At 42.7% G+C, this 21,891-nt stretch overlaps 5 protein-coding genes across 9 annotated transcripts; 2 read left to right on the top strand and 3 right to left on the bottom strand.

The window, feature by feature from the left end:
• Nucleotides 1-2,081: 2,081 nt before the first annotated feature.
• Nucleotides 2,082-9,373, top strand: LOC100123602 (glutamate dehydrogenase, mitochondrial). Its single transcript, XM_001607215.6, has 6 exons — nucleotides 2,082-2,370; nucleotides 3,065-3,507; nucleotides 6,879-7,313; nucleotides 7,395-7,919; nucleotides 7,997-8,151; nucleotides 8,227-9,373. Exons 2-6 carry the CDS (start codon nucleotides 3,093-3,095, stop codon nucleotides 8,341-8,343), a joined length of 1,647 nt encoding a protein of 548 aa, XP_001607265.1. The 5' UTR covers nucleotides 2,082-2,370; nucleotides 3,065-3,092; the 3' UTR covers nucleotides 8,344-9,373.
• Nucleotides 9,218-12,219, bottom strand: Or236 (odorant receptor 236). 2 transcript variants are annotated; one of them, XM_032595892.1, is made up of 6 exons: nucleotides 11,918-12,219; nucleotides 10,443-11,027; nucleotides 10,278-10,377; nucleotides 10,102-10,203; nucleotides 9,880-10,038; nucleotides 9,218-9,804 (listed from the first exon to the last, which is right to left on the bottom strand). In XM_032595892.1, the coding sequence occupies exons 1-6, from the start codon at nucleotides 12,217-12,219 to the stop codon at nucleotides 9,754-9,756; spliced, it is 1,299 nt and encodes a 432-aa protein (XP_032451783.1). In that variant the 3' UTR covers nucleotides 9,218-9,753. The 2 variants fall into 2 exon arrangements, with proteins under 2 accessions (XP_032451783.1, NP_001177592.1); NM_001190663.1 differs by having other exon boundaries at nucleotides 9,754-9,804; nucleotides 10,443-10,988.
• A 351-nt stretch (nucleotides 12,220-12,570) lies between these two features.
• LOC100116775 (protein yellow) lies at nucleotides 12,571-16,214 on the bottom strand. Its single transcript, XM_031921879.2, has 5 exons — nucleotides 15,887-16,214; nucleotides 14,457-15,217; nucleotides 13,505-14,339; nucleotides 13,304-13,346; nucleotides 12,571-13,219 (listed from the first exon to the last, which is right to left on the bottom strand). The coding sequence occupies exons 1-3, from the start codon at nucleotides 15,892-15,894 to the stop codon at nucleotides 13,864-13,866; spliced, it is 1,245 nt and encodes a 414-aa protein (XP_031777739.1). The 5' UTR covers nucleotides 15,895-16,214; the 3' UTR covers nucleotides 12,571-13,219; nucleotides 13,304-13,346; nucleotides 13,505-13,863.
• Nucleotides 12,573-13,603, bottom strand: LOC116415678 (cysteine-rich PDZ-binding protein). 2 transcript variants are annotated; one of them, XM_001607703.6, is made up of 3 exons: nucleotides 13,505-13,603; nucleotides 13,304-13,346; nucleotides 12,573-13,219 (listed from the first exon to the last, which is right to left on the bottom strand). In XM_001607703.6, the coding sequence occupies exon 3, from the start codon at nucleotides 13,205-13,207 to the stop codon at nucleotides 12,905-12,907; it is 303 nt and encodes a 100-aa protein (XP_001607753.1). In that variant the 5' UTR covers nucleotides 13,208-13,219; nucleotides 13,304-13,346; nucleotides 13,505-13,603; the 3' UTR covers nucleotides 12,573-12,904. The 2 variants fall into 2 exon arrangements, with proteins under 2 accessions (XP_001607753.1, XP_031777740.1); XM_031921880.2 differs by having other exon boundaries at nucleotides 13,290-13,346; nucleotides 13,505-13,584.
• An 81-nt stretch (nucleotides 16,215-16,295) lies between the features above and the next one.
• On the top strand, nucleotides 16,296-21,888 carry LOC100117890 (chitotriosidase-1). Of its 3 annotated transcripts, none has more exons than XM_031921876.1 (5): nucleotides 16,296-16,320; nucleotides 20,479-20,831; nucleotides 20,896-21,225; nucleotides 21,287-21,579; nucleotides 21,645-21,888. In XM_031921876.1, the coding sequence occupies exons 1-5, from the start codon at nucleotides 16,311-16,313 to the stop codon at nucleotides 21,817-21,819; spliced, it is 1,161 nt and encodes a 386-aa protein (XP_031777736.1). In that variant the 5' UTR covers nucleotides 16,296-16,310; the 3' UTR covers nucleotides 21,820-21,888. The 3 variants fall into 3 exon arrangements, with proteins under 3 accessions (XP_031777736.1, XP_031777737.1, XP_031777738.1); XM_031921877.1 differs by lacking the exon at nucleotides 16,296-16,320 and adding an exon at nucleotides 16,862-17,200; XM_031921878.2 differs by lacking the exon at nucleotides 16,296-16,320 and adding an exon at nucleotides 16,888-16,951.
• Nucleotides 21,889-21,891: the final 3 nt, after the last annotated feature.

Genomic DNA, 21,891 nt, shown 5'->3' with positions numbered 1-21,891 from the left:
TTGGCTGAGAAATTCCCGTGGTGGCCGTTCGTACTATATTCTGCGCCAAATGCGGTCAATTTTATGACAGTCGCGACAGATTATGGGCCATGGGGGCGGGGTAGACAATATAAAGTCAAATAAAACGCAGTAAATTCCTTGAAACCCGTCTTAACTTTCACCTAGGAAATGCTTGTTAACAAAAATGGGAAATCCCATAGATATACTCTTGCATATTTGTATTAAACCGTATTTATTTTGTTTAAACGATATATGTGCAAAACTAGATTTACGGCATCCCCTTTTTGACACAGCGTATGCCAGACTGAGTTTTTACACGGAGTGTCAAAAATTTATCTTATAACGTAAGAGATAAATTAAGATCAACACTTTATATTCCAAATACATTATTTATTTAAATATCAATGAAATAACATCTACGCCTAAGGTTTAGGTATAATAACCCCGTATCCTGAAACCGACGCCCGCTTTAAGAACTCCGTATCAGCTCGTCGGCAATATTTCTAATTTAATTAATTGTTCTTATTTTAACTCGTATATGATTTTAAGTTCACTTTCAAAATGTGCCTTATTTTATTTAACACGAGTTTTAATTATAAATAGTAATCAAAACGTAAGCTCTCCAGTCACTATTCACCGAGAAAAATATATAGCAGGCATTACAAGAATTTTACTATAAAAACTCTAGCAGTATAGGGACACGACAATATTTTACGGGAATTATTAATAATAAATTTACAGTAAAAATTAATAATTTATAAGAAAGAGGGGATTCTGTGGCGCTTCTGTCGTTTGAACACGTGTTCTTATGGTAGTTCGCTGACAAAATTCACGTGGCGAAACCCGTCTTAAGTTTTACGTGAGACATACTTGTAGACAAAAAGGGGGCGGGGTAGACGTTATAAAGTTAAATAAAGCCCAGTAAATTCCTCGAAACCCGTCTAGACTTTTACGTAATAAATACTTGTAGTCAAAAAAGGGGGCGGGTTAGACAATATAAAGTCAAATAAGGCGCAGTAAATTCCTTGAAACCCGTCTTAACTTTCACCTAAGAAATACTTGTTAACAAATATGGGAAATCCCGTTGATCTATACTTGCATATTTGTTTTGAACCGTATTTATTTTGTTTTAACGATGTATGTGCAAAACTAGATTTACAGCATCCCCTTTTTGACGCAGCGTATACTTGCAAAATACGTCGAAACTTTGTTTAACGTACGTGATAAACTAGGATGAATACTTTTTATTCTAAATAAATTATTTATTTAAATAACAATTACATAATATCCACCCCTTAAGTTTACGCAATAACTCCGTATCCTGGCGACGATGCTTGCTTTATAAGAACAAAATACGTCTTATTTTATTTAACACGAATTTTAATTTCAATTTTAAATATAGTAACACAACGCGGTATACGCTCTCTACTACTATATAGTTTCTATTATATCTATATATGTATAGCGTCTAACGACAAATCTCCCTCTTGCGGCATAGTTAGAAACTATCATTGCGCCCCGCTTTGAGATAGAGACTAGCAGACGAAAAATCCTTTTTCTACCTCGCGTTTTCTCTCCTGTACTCTAATCTTTGATAATAATTATACACGGCCGAGTGTAGTTAGCATGTTGTATAGAGCTTATCTTTGGAGTACGGATGGATTACGATATGTGCGAGTAAATGAAGGTGAAGTAGGTGGTCGTTTCGGTGTTAAGAGATGAGTAGATTATCGAGAATCGTTTTCTGTTCCAGTTCAAATCATTAGTTGTCATTCAGTTAGTTATTAGCGATTTTATTCTAATCTATTCATTTGAAAGAAAATATTGGAATTTCCACGATCGAATTTAGCTAGCATTCAAACACCCGCCAAAGTATCGTTTTCCGCTTTATATCTATATAACTTTTCTTTCTAGAGAATCGTAATATGTTTACATCTTTTATCAATTTTGATTATTGTAACGATGCGCATAAATAATATCAGGAAATTTCAATTAAGTGTTTGACGATATTTTAAACATTCATTTTCCCTCATTCGAATTTGGCACCGCAGCTCCGAAAATCCGCACCCGCAGCCAACTTCAGACGACGCGCACGTCTCATATAGGGGGGGGGGCGGCATACCTCCCCCCAATTCAGTCTCGCGTTCTCTCTTCGTTTTCTAGCCACCGAAAAGAGAGAACGTGCTGTTCTCTCTCTCTCTCTCTCCTATTTTCTCGTGGCGGCCTATATTCCCGCTGTGCGGCGCAGAGTCTCGTCGTCGTCGGCGCGCGCGTGGCACAGCTGCGTCGAGAAAAGAAGAAGGAGGAAGTATAGCGGCCAGTCGACTGTAACACCTTCACTGCACGTCGACCCGGTCAGCGAGGAATCAGGTGAGGAAGTTTGATTTTTTGGCGTTCGATTTTTCTCGAGGTTCTCTCTTCTTCTTCTTCTTTTTTTCCTGCATTTCTCTCGAGGTGCTAATGTGTAAGTATGGGCGATGACATGGATGGCTTTGGGCAAAAGAACGTGACTTGAGAGTGGAATGAAACGATGCTCCGCAACGAGGCATGTTTTGTTTGGGATGTGTTCTGCATTGTTGGGGCGAGTTTTATTCGTTTTGCATTGAATTTACGTATGGACCATTAGCGGGCGTGCGTTTCGGAGCAGGTATTATGCTCTGCTCGAGATTTCACCGATTACTCGGAATTCATAGTCTATTTTTACAATTCCACGAGTTTTGTATACTTGGCTTTGTGCTCTGCGCTGCTCCTTTTTTGTTTGTTCCGACTGGCTGATCTTTTTTTATTGATCGAGCTAATCGCTGAATGGTTTTTTGACCAAGCTTTTTCACATCTGATAGAATTGTCTTTCATTATCAATCATGCACACGGAATCCAGCAAAAAAGTATTGTTTATCTTGTCATTAACTGCCCTACAAAGAGCTCTGAACTGATTTATAATTCTGTGTTCATTGACTTTTAGCAATATCTCAGTTATTTCTCATCAATAATCTCGACGTATTCACTTTCAGCCAACATACTTGTTTATCCAATGTAATACAATTATTTTCTTATCTCATTCCAGTTAGAAGGGTACCAACAACACAGACAAGATGTTCCATGTACGAGGCCTGACCCGTACCTCAGCTGCTCTGAAGCAGACCCAGGAGTTGGCTCAAACCGCAGCCCTGGTGCGCCTTCAGAACAGAGGCTACGCTGACCACCAAATTCCGGAGAAGCTGAAGGATGTTCCTACGGCAGCCAACCCCAAGTTCTTCGACATGGTCGAGTACTTCTTCCACCGAGCCTGCCAGATCGTCGAGGACAAGCTCGTCGAGGACGTGGGCAAACGCTCGAGGCTCAGCATCGAGGAGAGAAAGAAGAAGGTCAAGGGTATCCTCATGTTGATGGAGCCCTGCGACCACATCCTCGAGACGACCTTCCCGCTGAGGCGCGACTCCGGCGACTACGAGATGATCACCGGCTTCAGGGCGCAACACTCCACTCATCGGACGCCGTGCAAAGGAGGTGAGCATCGCAGAGAGCTGCCTAATCTTCGCTTAGTCTACTTCAGCGCTTGGAATTCTTTTGCGACGTCTCTGTTCTTTTTTTTTTTTCTGCTATGCGCGGTGTGCAGTAATAACCGAGTTGGCGAATTCCGCGAATGCGACAGGAAGATAGAGACGATGCGAGAGCGTCGTGTGTCAAGGAGAGATTGTATTCGGGTCGCGATAATTCGCTAGCCGCAAAACGGCCCTTAAAACAACGCTTCGTTTTCCTTACTCTAATGTCAGTCACGTGTATTTTTCCAGCGGTGAAAGCGGAAAACTTTCGTCGCTTATCCAAACGAGTTTTCGCCCAATTAATAAGTTATCAAATTTAATGCCTACGAATATTAATGTAATGGTTCAAATGCTAGATAGAGAGAAAGAGAAAGAGTGTTGACAGAAGGGAAAATTACGCTATTTACGCCTTTGATCGCCCCTCCCCGGCTGTCTTCGATTACGTAACGGCGATCTCGCTTTCGTTCTAACAACCGAGTATATACAGATCTTGACAAGAGTCGCACGTGCGCAACGAGCTTAAAAACTGTGAAAAGCATTATAATCGATCGAGCGAAAAAGAAATAAGTCGATGCGATAACGACTTGTAGCTTATACAACCGCTTTGTTTTCCGCGCGAGGAGAGCAGTCAGGTGCTAATTGATGCGCGTGCAGATAACGAGAGAGAGAGAGAGAGAGAGAAAAAAAAAGGGTCGAGTGAGAGAGATCGCTTACAAGTGCCGGAGTCGAAAGGAGCGGCGCTCAATTTGGTTTCATTTTTGCGCTCACCTATTGTTGTTTATCGAAAAGCCTTGATCTTGGCCTCCAGATTTTATCGGCTCGTACTTATGTGAAATTCGATCGCGATTTTTCAACTTTCCCCGCTTCGGTAAATGCGCGAATTTTCGCGCGTGCGATAAGCTCTTATCTCGCTGACGAAACGCTGCGCCTGTTTGCGGAAAAAAAGGGACAACATAGAGCAATAAAAGCCGCTTGGAAAAACAACGCGGTCGATCGCGCGTCATCGTTTAAAGTCACACGCGCGACGATTTAATTCAGCTATGCGCGACGCTCCGACACCGTGCGACGACTGTGCTATATATGTATATCTATCGAGGGGAGCGTCTTTTCAAGTCGCGATGACGATTATGTGCCTTGTAAACACACGTCTGCCGCGTGATTATATGCGAGAATTGTACAAGCGATCATCCACTATATTTTTCCTACGCTCAGCTCGATTGCGCTTTGAATTGATGTAAAATGATGATTAGTTTCTTTTTTTGAAATCCAACACGTCGGTGTGTTTTATTCGACTAATAGCTTAGCCGGTATATCGCGCGTTTAATTGCCGACGATGCGAGCATACCAGTTTTTTTTCTTTGCGCCGTAGTCATGTCCACTAAAATCAAACTATAAATTCTCAGCGTTCCAAAGCTATATGATCGTCGGATATCAATCGTCGGAAAACGTGATCGCGCTCTATCGATAGAAGATTAATTACCGCGTGATCGACATACGCCTATGTCTATTCAGCAGGTCATCCTCGTAGAGCCATTATCTCTTCGATACCTGTGTATCGTAGCTTTTCACGTGAGACAGATTAATTTTCACGCTTGTACTAACTTCGACCGGTCTATAAAAGTGTCTTATCTCGAACAGACGCATACTCGACAGCACGTGCGCGAGCCGAGCTTGCGTAAGCGCCGTCAGTTCTTTTTGATTTTCGTCGTTAGCTCGCCGGCGCTCGAAAAATAAAAGAGGCCGCGCGGGGCGTGACGTAGATGCGGCCGGGAACGCGACGACCACTGCCTACTGATGTCTGATGATGCTCGTGTTGTTTTATACTATGCGTGGCCTTGACGGGTATTTTTCGCGAGGCTAATGCGCCTCGTTTTTTTTTGTTTTTTTTTTTTGAAGTTTTAGAAGTTTTATTTTCGAATATTGGAAAATATTATTTTTAGATATTATTCGAAGCTTTCGAATCATCGCGCGGAATCGATGAATTCATACGTCGATCGAAAACAGTGTATCGTTGCCGCACAGCTGCGATCGATTAGAAGAAAAAAAATCAATTTACATTCTATTGACTCCCGAGTCACGCGAACATTACGCTCGAGCTGTTTACGCGATTACAACTCAATCTCTGGCGTTATAGTCGCTCGCGCGTCGGGACGAGCCTCCGCGACTCTATTAATATACACTCGCTCGCGTCGTGTTCCGCCGTCTTGGGGATCCCGTCTTGTTCCCAAAAATTCAAGTCGAACCGACCGCTCGAAATGCATTCGACGCACTCGCGTATTTTTAATAAATTTTTCTACTTGTATGATTTACTGTAAATACGTACACCATCGAATTTTGCGTAAACGTTCTGTATCCACGTGTATAGCGTTCGAATGCTGATAAGACAGCGTGTAGATAAGGCCACGTGGTATATAATTAAATCTGTTTGCCCGAGAAGCGATTCGAGATTTCTAACGTAATATTCGCTCGATGAAGCCAGTTAGATTAGCGAGAAACGTGTGTATATATAAACGCGCGCGTGATGCAATTCGTTCAGGAATCAATTTGAATATCAGCGGAGCAGTTGAGCTCGTTCCCGAACGATGAGATGCACTTGAACGTTGTTTGCGCGACTCGCGCGTCGATGGGAAGAGGCATCGATGTTTGGCAAACGGCCGTGATGCAGTGCATTCACGTCGAGTGTCAACGACCGATTTAATCCGTTATTGTCAGATCGATCAAACTAGCCTTTACGTGTATCGATCATTCATTCATATACAGTGTGTATAGAAAAGATTTGCGTGTCAAGTTTAGCGCAAACATGTGAGAGAGTCACGGGCTCGACTGCGTCTACTTGTTTTTTTTTTCACTCGCTTGTGGAGCTATTTTGACACCACCGCATCAGGTGATCGAGGCGAGAATAGATCATCCGAGTTTCTCTCTTTCTCGCTCCTCCTCCGCCGACTCATTATCGCCGACCGAGTAAACAGCTTCGCGTCGGCGTTGTTCCAGGAAAAAATTAGACACTTTTACGCCTTCCGAAAAAAATGACGATGATGGCTTTGTTTTGCCATGTTTGACTTGTCGCGGTATGCTGTCAAGCTTGTGATTATGAAAATGATTGTATAAGTATTCAGTTTTATATTGTTATGGACACTGTTTTTCACGCGCGAAATTTAAACGAGGGAAATACCGGCGTATGAAAAATGTGCGATTTATGTAAATTTCATAGGTAATTTAGTCGACACTCGCTCGTTTTTTTTTAATAATTGGAAAGAATTGAATAAGCTAGCGCCGAATGCCAGCGAAATAGCTCCTAGTATGCATATGCTTATTAAATATGTAATGTCTCGACAGGTATCCGTTTTTCGATGGATGTGTGCAGAGACGAGGTGAAGGCCCTGTCAGCCCTGATGACGTTCAAGTGCGCCTGTGTGGACGTGCCGTTTGGTGGAGCCAAGGCTGGTATCAAAATCAACCCCAAGGAGTACTCTGACAACGAGCTCGAGAAGATCACTCGTCGATTCACCCTCGAGTTGGCCAAGAAGGGCTTCATCGGACCGGGTGTTGACGTACCCGCCCCCGACATGGGTACAGGCGAGCGCGAGATGTCCTGGATCGCCGACACCTACGCCAAGACCATTGGCCATCTCGACATCAACGCCCACGCCTGCGTCACCGGCAAACCTATCAATCAGGGTGGTATCCACGGACGTATCTCCGCCACTGGTCGTGGTGTCTTCCATGGACTCGAGAACTTCATCAACGAGGCTAACTACATGAGCATGATCGGTTAGTGATTTGTCGAATTTCTCGCTACGTTTTTTTTCTGACTGAATCATATATAGTAATCAAATGTAAACTTGTTTCCAGGAACGACGCCAGGCTGGGGTGGCAAAACCTTCATCCTGCAGGGATTCGGTAACGTGGGTCTGCACACGATGCGTTACCTGCACCGTGCCGGCGCTACCTGCATCGGTATCATCGAGCACGACGGTTCGATCATCAACCCCGATGGTATCGATCCTAAGCAGCTCGAGGAGTACCGCCTCGACAACGGCAGCATCGTTGGTTTCCCCCACGCCAAGCCCTACGAAGGCGAGAACCTCATGTACGAGCCCTGCGATATCTTCATCCCTGCCGCCGTAGAGAAGGTCATCACCAAGGAGAACGCTGGTCGCATTCAGGCCAAAATCATCGCCGAGGCTGCCAACGGCCCTACGACCCCCGCAGCCGACAAGATCCTCATTGACAGGAACATTCTCGTCATTCCCGATCTGTACATCAACGCTGGTGGTGTCACCGTGTCCTTCTTCGAGTGGCTCAAGGATCTCAACCACGTTTCCTACGGTCGTCTTACCTTCAAATACGAGAGGGAATCCAACTACCACCTTCTTGGTGAGTACCTCATTTGATACACGTTTTTTTTTCTATTTAAATTTGAGCCGCTACTAATCGATGGCTTTCCGTCGCAGAATCCGTGCAGGAGTCCCTTGAGCGCAGGTTCGGACGCGTTGGTGGACGCATTCCCGTGACACCCTCCGAGTCCTTCCAGAAACGTATCTCCGGTGCTTCCGAAAAAGACATTGTACACTCTGGATTGGACTACACTATGGAACGATCTGCTAGAGTAAGTTCGATTGATAACGATTGATTATTGTAGAATAAATCGCGCGTTATTTAACCTTGCAATTTATTATCGCAGGCTATCATGAAGACGGCAATGAAGTTCAACCTTGGACTGGACTTGAGAACGGCGGCGTATGTCAACTCAATCGAGAAGATCTTCACGACTTATTCCGAAGCTGGTCTTGCCTTCTAAGCTCGTTAAGTTAGTCATTAAGTGGTACAGACACAAGCATTACACTTAAAAATGAAAAAAGACACCCATTCACTCAGAGAATTGATTTGAATACAGGAAAAATAAAAAAAAAGAGAACATTAGAAGTCGTACGCGCGAACGCAATAGAGCAGTATTCGTTTTCACGCTGTGCGATTTTGCGAAAAATCAAAAGATGAAAATAATGCCGCGTCGAGTATTTGGTATGTTTATACCCAACCTGGCTAGAAGATTCCATGGGAAAGAAATTTCAATCGACTACGCTTGACGAGAACATCGAGAAGATCTCTTAATGTAGAGTATACTATTTGCACGCATTTAAATGTTACATGTTACACGTTGAATATAAATAAGTTCTCGTCAATCGTAACCGAGACAATTTATTTTTTAATTAAATTTTAAATCGTTTTCTTATACGAGTGATTTTCAATGAAATGTTGTATTCGGGTTGGGAAACAGGTTTAAAAAAAAGAATAGCTCCGACGTACATACTTCAATGTCTTCTCTGTGCAATGCGCACTTTTAGGTCATTTAACCCACTCACCTCTGCTATTTTGCCATGAATGAAGCGTTTCGGAAAAAATCGAGAAAATGAAAACAAAAAAATGTGAAAAGAAGCGTGAATAGTGCATTCTCCAAAGTCGCGTGGCAGCATGCATTTTATATTCGAATTTTTATCAATGAGATTTTAACTTTTAAGAATGAATTATTGTTATCGTTCATCCTATGTCTGTCTGGTGCTCGTTTGCGTTCGTTTTGTCAACCGAAGGCTCGGCAACAGTGACACCGCTTTCCACAACGTTGCGATTCTGTTTACATACTTAAACGCAATAGGAAAAGCTGTTTTTTAATGAAATATGAAAGTAACTTAATAAAACTGTACTTCTGTCGACGTTTTGTGCGGTATCCGAAGGCCCGCGATTGTATTTATAATGGAGGAATTACATTTGTTATACCAACTGAAGCAATGACGTTAAATAAACATTATACACGTTGCAACGTGAATATCGTACATCGCTTTGTTCAATTCATGCCAACTCCTAACCATAAAAACTAAAAATAAATTAAAGCTTTTAGGTAGAGAGACGCAGCTCTTGTAAACTTCATCCTGTTCTATTTGCACACTAAGGTTTCTAAGAGTACTAGCAGTATTTTAATTACAAGCTTAATCAATGACCTGGGACACAGATAAAGTTTACTCGCAAATTGAAAAGTTTGTAAAGGGGTAAATCTGGTGACTAAGCGTGTAATTTAATTCTGCGACTTTGACAAAGTTACGCGACCACAATGAAAATAGCACTAAACCTGTGAGGAATCATTGTTTATTGCTCGAATTACTTATGAAATTACAAAAAATATATGCGTTTGTCATGCTTCAAGTATTGCAAAAGCTTAATTGAAACTTCTGAGAACGGTGAAGAAAGAGACAGCTCCTCTGATCATCTGTATCGTCAAACATATGAGGATAATTTTACAATTCAAGAAATTCATGCTCAAATCGTGTTATATTACACGTACGTTTCCAAAGGACTCGATGGACAGTGGAATCTGACCTCCGGCGCGCAACTGATAGGGTGTCTGCGACCTGGTGAGCAACGATAACAGAATCCTGTCGATACGACGTCGATCTCGTCTGAAAGGCGGCACGAAATAAGCTGCATTCGCCACTGCTTCGCTCTATAAAAAATGTCCCGAAGAATTGAGCGTCACGATTTTTTATTTTAAAGAGACGCCTCTTACTTCTTGGATCAACAGGTCAGGAGGATATTGGCAAACGAATAGCTGAGTCGTCAGGATGAAGAGGACCGGCGCGAATTTGAATTTCTCCGCAAGAGGCATGTTCTAGGAGGTAAAAGTATATGGATGAAAGATTATACTCGATGTAAGTATCACGTTTTAAGTGATTCTTCACCCACCCCAGCCAGTAGAATACCGATGAGCGACAGGTTGTAGGTCGTACTGATGAGTTCGATCATGAAGATTTCACTGGACAGATTCTTAATGTCATCGCAGAAGCTGAAAAGCATATATACAATATTTAAACCTTTCGCTCAAATTTTTCGTACCGATAAAATTCTCACCTGAGTATTTCCTGGTGATGCATCACGAGCTCTTTGACCCTCTCCCTGACCCTGTCGTCGGTCCTCTCAAAATCTTCTTCGTCCATTTCAGCCTCGGCCTCGATCACCTCGCCATTTTTGCCAACGGATCTTTGACTCTTCCTCTTGTCTTCGTTCTCCTCGATATGCCTGGCGATCACCCCGAGCCTGACCTGTATCAGCCTGAAGTGTCCACAAGCGATCATGATAAGAAAGGCGATGGCCGTGTCGACGCAGACGCTCGTTTGGGTAACGGTGAGCAGACAGACGATCTGGGCTCCGAGGAGGATCTCGTAACGAGGCGAGCTTTGGACGTCGACGTAGAAGGGATAGGGCAACACTCGGTGGACCGTTTCGTTCGTCGCCGCAGCTGTCAATTGGGGTAACTGGCTCGAGAGTACGTAGAGGGTGATGGTCGTGAGGATGATACCCGAGTAACAGACGCTCAGTTTGCTGACTTTGCGGACGAATAGACGCACGTGGACTTTTTCTTCGCTTCGCACTCGCTCCCAGAGGCTCTCTGCGTAGCTGTGAAATCGGGTTTTAGATTTTTTAATCGACTGGTTTTAAGGCGGCCCGAAAGTCGATTGGAAATTCGATGTTCGCGCTGCAATAATAGAAACTAAAAAATAGGTATAAATTAATCACATCGTAATTCATCAAAATTATTAGTTAGCAATACTGTAGTACGAAATTTGAATTTCTATAATTGACTTTCTGGCCCCCCCCCCCCTAGATTTAACGAGCACGAGGATCAGATAAAAAATAACGATAAGGAAAATGATGATCAAGGCACGAACAACGACGATTAAGAGGAAAGACTGAGCAAGGAAGGGAGTGAAATAGAAAAATCGAGAGAAGAGATACAAGCGAATAAAAAGTAAAATAAAATAAATTGTAGAAAATGCATATATACGTATAGGTATTTAAGTAGTATATTGCGAGATCACTAGCAGTAAAAAAAAGTGAGAACAAAAAGAGCGCACACGGGACAGTTGAGTATATGTATATGAGTGAGTGTAATAACAGATGCAATGGTCTATATTACATGAAGTAGTAAAAAGAAATAGAAAAAGGAATTATTATCAAGTAATATTTATTATTAAAGACCTTAACTAACACCTGTTTAGAATGTTTGATATGAAACCACTGCACCTATAAAACCTTTATTAGATGTATAATAAATGACCTTTTTCACCGCAAATCTCACTTTGCAAACGCGTTACATCGTTAAAGCTCGAGCTTGCAAGCTTCCAATTATCCTTAGCGAACACGTCGCTTCAAGTACATCCACCCCCATACCACTATACACAATCTAGGACAATGTATAAGCCTCTGAACCTTTTTTTTCCTCTTTCTCTGGAATCGTCCGTTCGTTGATTTTTCTTCTTACAATTATAACGGACAAAAAATAAAAAAAAATACGAAAAATCGTTAAAAGATCGGCCACAACTCACCCGAGCATCTCGCCGAGTTTCCTCCTCCGACTGAATATGTACATGAATCGAAAGTGAAAACCGACGAAGGAGAATAACTCGGAGGTGATGTCCGGGTTGAACCTCTTGTTCAGGCAGTCCTCGAAGAAAGCCCAGATGTAGACGCTGCTCACGGCAGTGAACGCGAAGTTCACGTAGATCGACATCAGGATAGTTCCTGCGAATATCAGCGTTCGGTTCTCGAAAGGAACCAAACCGGCTAGACGCAGTACTCGCGTCTGGATTCGACGGATCCGCCGATAGAACGCCGAGGTTTCTTCCATATTTTGAGGAATTTTGATTTTTAGTGTTTTTTAGAAAGATGCATCGTTTACAGGTGTCTGTAGATCGTTTCTAAAATTATCGTGTCAGCGAGTGAGCTGCTCGCGGGAAACTAAAGGGGAGGAGCAGCTCGGAAGACTTCACCCTTTTCAAAGTCTCTCGGACATGCGCGGAGAGATTTGCTTATATGCGTTCTGCTGACACGCGCGAGTTTCTTTCATAATTGCAGGGATGAGTCGTGCGGTCAGAGTTTGTATATACATACGTTTGTTTTCTGCGGTTTGAGTAGCCAATGCCGATTGTATAATTGGTAGGTATGAAAGTTCGAATTGCGCGCTAAAAGAAAGCATTCCTATTTTTATAAATAAATTTTATTTGATGCTTGCACGTTTGTTTACAGTACGATTGTCGAGATCATTTTATCCAGTTCTCTGTCAGTCTGAGACACTCGCGTTTAGTTCATGTATACATTCATTCTCTACACATTTTTTCATGCAAATAAGAGGTATTATTTTCTAAAATTCATATTTTGCCAATTGATTGAATAAGTATTTAATATATATATATATATATAGATATTTCTAATACTCAATATCCTTATCATATACTTCAAAGAAAAATTGAGACACCAACACGTGCCTTTACAATTGATCTTACGATAATTACAGATCTTAGCATAAGTACACATTACGAAGCGGACTGTCTATAGTTCTTTGTACTCATGAGTTTCTTGCCACACATGGCACAGATGGCCTTTTTGTATGCGCACGACTGACAGTAGTGAGAGCCAGCCTGGTGAACTTTCTGACGGCATATTCTGCATGCCTCGAACTTTGCTGTGTAAGGATTGAACCTATTTTTGGCCGTCGACAGGGCCTTGTTTTCTCCTACCTTGCGACCTCCGCTTTCCACTGTGTTTCTTGCGCCAGCCTTCCATGGATCTGGAGTGATGACTTTGCCTAGTTTTTTCTCACACTTATCGCAAACCATTTTTCAAGTGATCTAGAAAAAATAAAGACTTGCTGTAGTTGAGCTACTTTCTTTGAGTCTCATCAGAGATAGATTTATTTACATTTTAAACCTCACCTTGGTACTTTCTGTGGATATACTGGATTATGTTTCGATGATGCTGAAAAAAATGAAAGATTCAAAACTTTAGTATTTAGCTCTTTGGCACCTTTATTAAGGATGTAAACATAAAAGAAATAATCGAGACACTAATAAACTTTATTATAGGTTAGGTATGATATTTTCATCAAAATAATAATCGATGTTAAAGTTACTTACAGATACTTAGTTCCTAGTTTATTCAATATCCAATTGAACGTCAAATATTTAGAACAAACTACAATCCGTATAAATTTGTTTAAATATTACAGATTGTTTACGAAAGAAAACATCAGCAACGCGAATGATACGACGCATATAAAAACACACATCAGATCGACAGACAGCTGATTATTGCTCTCCCAATATGGCGCCGCTCAGTTGGCGCCAATTTCAAATGCTCACTTCGGAGCGCAGAAAAAAGCAACGAATTCATTTATTTATCTCATAAATATATTTACAAAACATACAACATCGTTAACAGGCACATAAAACAAATAAATTGATAAAGTTTAAACAAACATAATACATCTTTCGTCTTAATTATCTATTTCCGGCCAGTCAGGCGCACTACCATCCTCGAAGTACTGATAGCATCTCGTCCCAGCATCGAGACTGATCACGTGATAGTTAGGTTCAGTCATATCCACGTTGCCTCCCATGAACCTCTGGATTCTGTTACTGGTCCACCATAACTTGCCCTCCTTGTCCATGGCGAAGGTGTCCGGCCACTGGTTCGTCTCGACGTCCTTGATCAGCAGTTTCTGACTCTGCAAAAAGCTGGAGTTGGATTTGGATGGCCAAACAGCCACCGAGTCTTCGGTCAGAAGACCGTAGTAGAGATCACCCATTGCCGACATCACCATGCCGTCGGTCTGAGACGTTTTGTTGCCAATACGCTTGACGTACTGGTCGATGTTGGCGGTTGTGCTGAGTTGACGGTCGCGAATCACGTGTACCGGCAGAGCGAATATCTCGTACGAGGCCAGCGGTGTGTAGAAGAGCATTCGGTCACCTGTGGATTGAATATTCTTTAAATAACGATCGCAGGATAATTAGACCGTAAAGAAACAAATTTTTTTTTTTTTTTTTTTTTTGAATCAGTGGTATTCAATAGAACGCATAGTATTACCTCTGTCAGACACGGGCGAAAGAGCAATTCCATCGATCGGTCCATTAGTCTCGAAGATAGTGCCGTTGACCACAAACTTCGAGGCCTCCTTCTTGGCCTTCATGGACTGATGGATGACTTTCCAGGAGGTCTTGTCCTTCAGCGAGAAGACAATAATACCCGGGAAGTCAGAGTCCGTGTCGGTAATGTAGGCCCAGCCCCCGTCCTCGTGATCGACGACAATGTCATTGGCGAAGACCGACTCGATGTGGACGACGTCTCTGGGAAAGGGGTAGTCCAACAGAACTTTGCCACCGTTCTTCAGGTCGAGGATGACCAGTCGGGTGGGACAGTTGGTTCTCGGCTGTTTGGTGTTGAATTCGGTCCTGCCGTTCTCCAGGACCCACATCCTGCCCAGGGGGTCGACCTCCATGCTCTGGACGTACTGGAAAGCTGAGCAGTTGTCCAGCTTCTGCATGTCCCAGTTGGGGTAGGGCTCGAGCAAGGGTGACCTGTCATTGTTGACAGGCGTCAAGGGGGTCGACACCAGGGTGGCAGGGACCCCGCGCTTCCAACGGGGTAGGGTCAGGAAGAGTTTGTCTTCGTAGATCTTGATGCCGGTGATTATGTTGTTCTCCGGGATGTACAAGCCGTCCACGAGAGCGGAGTTGTAGGCATCTTCGGACGGCCAGGTGAAGTTCAGATAGTTCCAGTAGAACTGGGCCTTTTGAGCCTCGATAGCCGACCAGGTGGAGGTCGACAGGCAGAAGATGAGTAGTAACCTTGAGAGATTGACTCAATTATTTACAAACGAAGCCATTTGAAAAATATTTTTTTCTCGCAAAGCTAAAACTTTCGTCTAGAGATGAGTGACCTTCATTTATAGTATCTATCGCGAGATCGATATCTTCAAAGCAAATTAGAGAAAATAAGGTCTCAAAAATGAAGTAATCGTTAAAAAAAAATAAAAAAATAAATAAATAAATAATTTCCCATTCGTGTAATGTTAGGATTTATAAAGCTACCACTAAATTGCGCGATATGAATCGCTTGTCTTATCTAATCTAATCGTCCCCAAAAATGGTGACCCCTTACAGTTGATAAATATATTTAACTCATTTCTAAAATACTTAGCCCGTGAATAAAACAAGTCCGTACATCAATTCGACCTCGTGAATACGACAGGATCACGATATTTAAACATTGAATTCTTTTTATATCTTCAATATATGTATAGACTATGGAACTTTGCCACGACTGTTAACATGTCTATAAACCCTTACGAAGTTTCTTGGTTGACATTATTTTACCGCCCACTCATATAAGCATGTGAAATTTATCTACTAATTAATCGATATGTATATAAATTTAAAATGTCTTTTCAGCCCATTAAAAAAAAAATAAATAAATAAATTTAGTTTCCACAACAAGCAATAAATATAAAAACGTACTTGATCATCCTGACCGATCGTCCGATCCCGCTTGGCACAGTAGAACGAATAAGCTGTATAACAGCTATTTTTCCATACGTCGTGCTTCGCCTTGAAACCTCAGACCTCGCGGTAACAACGTTTTCCACCTATTAAAACTGTATGAGTGAACTCGACGCGCGAAGCGACTCGAAACGACTATCGCCGTGGCTCACAGCCATAAGGAGTGAAAACCTCACGGCTATAGATCTCTCTGTCGGTCATACGTCAGAGGACAAAATCCATCAACTTGAAATAATGTGTATACTGAGATAGACTGATTGCGAAAAAACGCAAGATGCGGGTGATCGATCCGCAGTTGTTTTTAATTTCCTTATATTTATCTGCACAGCTGGCGGCTTTGAATATTATTTGCGATTCCACAACTCGCTCGATTGCGTACATCATGAGTTGCCGTAAGTGCGGTTTCTATACATTTTTTTTTTTTTCACACGGAGTATGCCTGTTGGGCAATTACCGTAATAAGGTGTAATAATATGGGGGAAAAATTGTAGTTATACAATGCGAGCTGATTTGCGTAGTTTTATGTTTCTATTGGTAGTCAGACTTATTCTTATGTACACTTATTGGAAATTACATAAGCACAATGTATGGCTTTATTTTTCGCACTCATAAAAACATAATGTTCGAAGCGGATTTAAATCCACGCGTTAGGTAGTTTTCCTAGCGGCATAAGCTATTTTTTTTAAACGTCAACGAAGGCCAGGCGAATCCGTTATTAACAATATAAATGCGGAAGTCGACGTTGTTCGTATGTACTCATCAATAATTAAATACCGCAACAATGTTTACGCGAACCAGATCTTCGTGCATGCTAATAACAGAGTTCTTTGTCCTGTCTGTCTTCTCCAATCTTATATACTATAGATCTGCTAATCGCGACAAGACTATAGTCGAGGTACTGATGGTTGTTCTTAAATGTTGGCATGAAATGAATAAATATGAATTCGTTATAACAATAAGCTGATATATATGGCATTTTTGAAAATCCCGCTCGCAGCATGAAAGATCTGCGACGCATGCGCTGTAAGTTTCGTGGATCATCATTATTTTTTACGCACACACGCACTTCTTTCTACATATGAGTCAACAAACTATCGTCTTCGGATCCTTTGTCGCATCAAAACAAAGTCGACTGCGAGCATCAAATTCGCCCAGTCTCGTCTGATTCAGCTATACTTTTCATTGTTTTAATGGAGGAATCTAAATCGCTTTTGAAAAAATCTCTTGATTTTGTGCAAGGCTGCTGTAGCCCGAAACACGAAATGACAACAGGTGAGTTTTTCGCTTTAATTTTAACATTTTCCTTATTGAAAAATTGAACAAATTAATTGCACTTCATATGAATATATATAATATATATATTTTTTTTCATATTCTCTAATTAAATTGTGCTCATTGAAAACATACTCAAGCAGAGAATATACAGTTATTTTCTTTCCAGCATACGAGACTAACTAATAGTTAGGATTTTATAGTTTTGGTATACTTTCGATTATACCGGCCTTCTGTTTCCTTCTAACATCACACTATAACGGTTAATATCGCAGCTATTCGAATAAGTAAATTAATATATATCATATCGAATGATCAAATATTACTGCCCTCCTCGAAAGGCAAAAACCACACATTCTTTGCATCAAAATGAACCTGTACGTCTTTTCTTTTTTTTACAACTGTCAAAATCTTTCACTCGCATGGCCTTCACACAGATTTACCGGCACGAGTATATCTGTGTGCGTTTGAGGAGCATATGAAGCGCGCGAAAGGCTTCGCCGGCAGAATACATTGATAAAACTCGGATACGCCTGCGGTTAGGATGATTTAATATATTTTTAATTATTTCCGATGATTCATAACCCGCATAGCTATTTTGGGCGTAATTTTGCATTGATTTTTTTTTTTACATGGCATTTGGAACTCGAAAGTCCATCGCCTCATCTACGCAAGCCTTCCACGCTGCCCTATCTTGTGTCAACCCCACCCAAGATGCACCTCTCCGATCGACACCCATCCGTCCTATTTCTACCAGATCCGCTTTTACGTTGTCCTCCCATCTACGTCTAGGTCTACCTAGAGGTCGCGTTACCATCGGCCTGCCCTTCATGACACGCGCTGCCGTACGGTCGTCTCCCATTCTCGCTACGTGCCCTGCCCATCCCAATCTGCGCGATTTTATTATTCTGTTAATATTTGGTGACGCGTACAGATTGTGTAACTCATCATTGTGTAGTCCCCTCCATTCCCCGGTTTCCTCATCTTTCTGCGGCCCGTATATTTTTCGCAAGACTTTATTTTCAAATACCCTAAAACGGTTGTCCGCCTGCTTAGTGAGAGCCCACGTTTCGCACCCGTACAGAACCACCGGCAGTATTATTGTCCTGTATATTCTTATTTTATCGTTTTTAGACAACAGCCTCGACTTAAGTAAATTACTCACGGCGTAGAAGCAAGCATTACCCGAATGGAGTCTCTTATTTATTTCGACATTAATCTCGTTTCTATCATTTATGGTCGTACCCAGATACCTGAATTCGCTAACCTTTTCAAAAGTAAAATTCCCAACTCTGAGATCTTCCTCTCCTCTGCAAATGCCTAGCTTATCCACAATCATGTACTTTGTTTTTGATTCACTCACTTCTAACCCTGTATACTCCACCGCTTTTACGAGGATTTCCGCGTTTCTTGCTACCGTTTCCCTACAATCCCCCAGTATATCCAAATCATCTGCGTAGCCTAGTATCTGCATTGTTCCATTAAGCGTTGCGCCCATCTGGCTAACCTGCATTTTTCTAACGGCATACTCTAACGTTAAGTTGAACAGCACCGTAGAGAGTCCATCCCCTTGTTTTAAACCATCGCGTATCATGAAGGGTTCTGATACATTACCGCCTACTCGGACCTTACGTCAAGAACATTAGTATGACGTCTTTTTTCAATGAGGAAATGATCAATTTGGTTCTGTGTGGCCCCGTCCGGCGATGTCCACGTTGCCTTGTTTATGTTCTTGTGCTTAAAACACGTAGTTTTGATTATAAGATCTTTTGCCGCCGCGAAATTTATGACCCTAATACCGTTATCATTGCTGGCTTCGTGCAGGCTTTCCTTACCTATAGTAGGCCTAAACATTTCCTCCCTACCTATTTTAGTATTGAAATCGCCTAATACTATTCTTGTGTCGTAAGACGCGAACTGGTCGATTACCTGCTCTAAAGTTTCGTAATAGAGATCCTTAGCTTCTTCTTCTTTGTCCTCCGTAGGACAGTGTACATTAATAAATGCATATCTATACCATTCCCCTTCGATAATGATGTACGAGAGCCTATCATTGACGGATTTGAAACTTTTAACCGAATGTATGATGCTTTTGCTTACGAGAAATCCGGTGCCTAGAGATCCCCCACTCCCGGCCCCATACAGGTACGTGAAGTTACCCGATGCTAGTACTCCGCCATCTGGCCACCGCGATTCCTGTATTGCTACCAAATCTAGATTGTACCTATCAGCTTCCTTTACGAGTTCTTTAAACGCACCTGCTCTGTATAGACTGCGAACATTCCAAGTTCCGACCCTTAAGTCCCTTTTGATTCGGATTTGATTTTTTTGAGCCATGATGTTATGTTAAACCCGCGCGCTTCTGATCCTGTTCCGATCCCAGGTGAGTCCACCGTTCTAGAGGTGATAACCCCCATACCTCTCTAGAACTAAGTATGAGAGCTTTCCGACTTTGACGAGGACAGTGTCAATTCGTCGTCAGACACACTACGGTTTCATTCTCGCATCCTAACGCCCCCCTATAAGGCAGCGCGCCTTCGCTGGCATCGTTACCGCGTAAGACCAGGTGACGAATCATTCTACACATCCCCTTTCGGGGCAGTTGTCATCGCTCCCGCATCCTCATCGGCAGCAGGATTTTTGCCCATTTTTGTAATGTGTGATGAAAGAGATAGATTGAGAGATAAGAGATAATGTGAAGTGTTTTTGTTGTTGTGGTGCTTGCGTAGTGTTTCTAGATGAATGCGTTCGACAGTGTGGGCTCATCACACCCACGCCTGTTCCTATCGGCTGTCCGCGGCTGCTTATTAAATTTATTCGCAGCTAACCTCTTTCTCAGGGGCTGTTCCTCTATCCGCAACCTAAGGACGCGCTGTGTAGTGGTGATAGGCACCCACCCGTCCGATCTGGACGACAACGCCCAAGACCCGTTTAGGGTAGCGGCATTGTAACAGAATTTTGCATTGATGCGATGGAAAAATGAAGTTCAAATTTGTTCACCTTCTGTCGTAGAAAAATTAGCTGAAGTAAAGACTATTAAATATTATCGGCTATTAAAAAAATTATCCGCGTTCGCACGTAAGGCGAATTTTACACGAGTTTGCAAAATTTATCGACTCTGGAAATAACATATTATGTTCAACGTGGATTTGATGCGAAAATTGTCCCTATATGATTATACAGTATATATATGAAAGATGAAATACTAATTTTGCACTAGGTACCGTATAGGATGCTGTATACCCCTACTAACATAAAACCGATCTTTCCATCTACAGCAAACGATCGCAAGGTAATCTGCTACTATGGCAGCTGGTCGGTGTACCGACCAGGTCTCGGAAAGTTCGACATCTCGCACATCGACGCGAGCCTCTGTACCCACTTGATTTACGCCTTTGCCGGTCTCGGCGAATCCGGCGAAGTCAAGATACTCGATCCTTGGAACGATCTTCCCGACGGCGGTGGTAAGGACGGATACCGCAAATTCAACGCCCTGCGCAAGGATAATCCCGAATTGAAGACTATGATCGGCATGGGCGGATGGAACGAGGGCTCGAGCAAGTACTCCAGCCTCGCGACCAACGAGACCATGAGGGAGAAGTTTGCCGATAACGTGGTGGAGTTTTTAAAGGTGAGCGTACGAATTGTGAATTTTAAACAGCAGACTAAATCGAGCGATTTTTTCTCTCCAACAGAAGTACGGCTTCAACGGCTTCGACCTGGACTGGGAATACCCCTGTCAACGGGGCGGTTCGCCCTGCGACAAGGAGAACTTCGTCCAGCTGCTAAAAACTCTGCGCAAACGATTCGACCGCGAGTCGGAGCAGCTGGTGCTCAGCGCCGCTGTAGCTTCCGCCGAGATGTCGGCGAGCAAGTCCTACGATATCCGAGCGGTTTGCGAGAGCTTGGACTTTGTCAACGTCATGTGCTACGATCTACACGGCAGCTGGGACAAGAAGACCGGCGTCAACGCGCCGCTTTATCCGGGCACTTGGGAGACTGATTACGAGAAAAAGCTCAATGTCGTGAGTACATATTTTTTGGTCTGGATACGACGTCTACTTTAATTATGAGTAATTTTTTCAGGACTCGTGCATTCAGTTCTGGCTGTCTCAAGGAGCACCGGCGGAAAAACTCGTACTGGGTGTTCCCTTCTACGGACGAGGTTTCACCCTAGCCAACGCCTCGCAATCCAGTGGAATAGGCGCACCGGCTTACTCTGGCTCGGAACCAGGTCCCTATACTCGAGAAGCCGGTATGCTGGGCTACAACGAGATCCTCGAGGACATCGCCAAGGGCTGGCAGGTGCATTTCCAGGAGGAGCAGAAGGTGCCCTACGCTGTCCACGGAAACCAGTGGGTCGGATACGACGACGAGAGGTGATGAGCTGAAGCGATTTTTGAATTGAAAATCATCTTCTGTATGGTATGGTTTTGATTTTTAGATCGTTGAAGGATAAGACCGACTATATAAAGAAGCACGGACTGGGCGGCGCGATGGCCTGGAGCATTGAGACTGATGATTTTTTGGGAACTGCTGGAAAGAAATATCCTCTGCTGAATGTTCTTCACCGAGAGCTTCGCGGAGATGGTGCCACTTACTATACAGATTATAATTAATGATTAATGAAACTTGTTGAGTAAGGCTTTGGGATTATTAAGAATAAAACGTTTTATATGAGACCATGACAT

The sequence above is a fragment of the Nasonia vitripennis genome, chromosome 1 (genome assembly GCF_009193385.2).
Source record: "Nasonia vitripennis strain AsymCx chromosome 1, Nvit_psr_1.1, whole genome shotgun sequence".
Lineage (NCBI taxonomy): Eukaryota > Metazoa > Arthropoda > Insecta > Hymenoptera > Pteromalidae > Nasonia > Nasonia vitripennis.
Note: the sequence above shows the minus strand (reverse complement) of the source record. Positions and strands in the feature narration are given on the sequence as shown.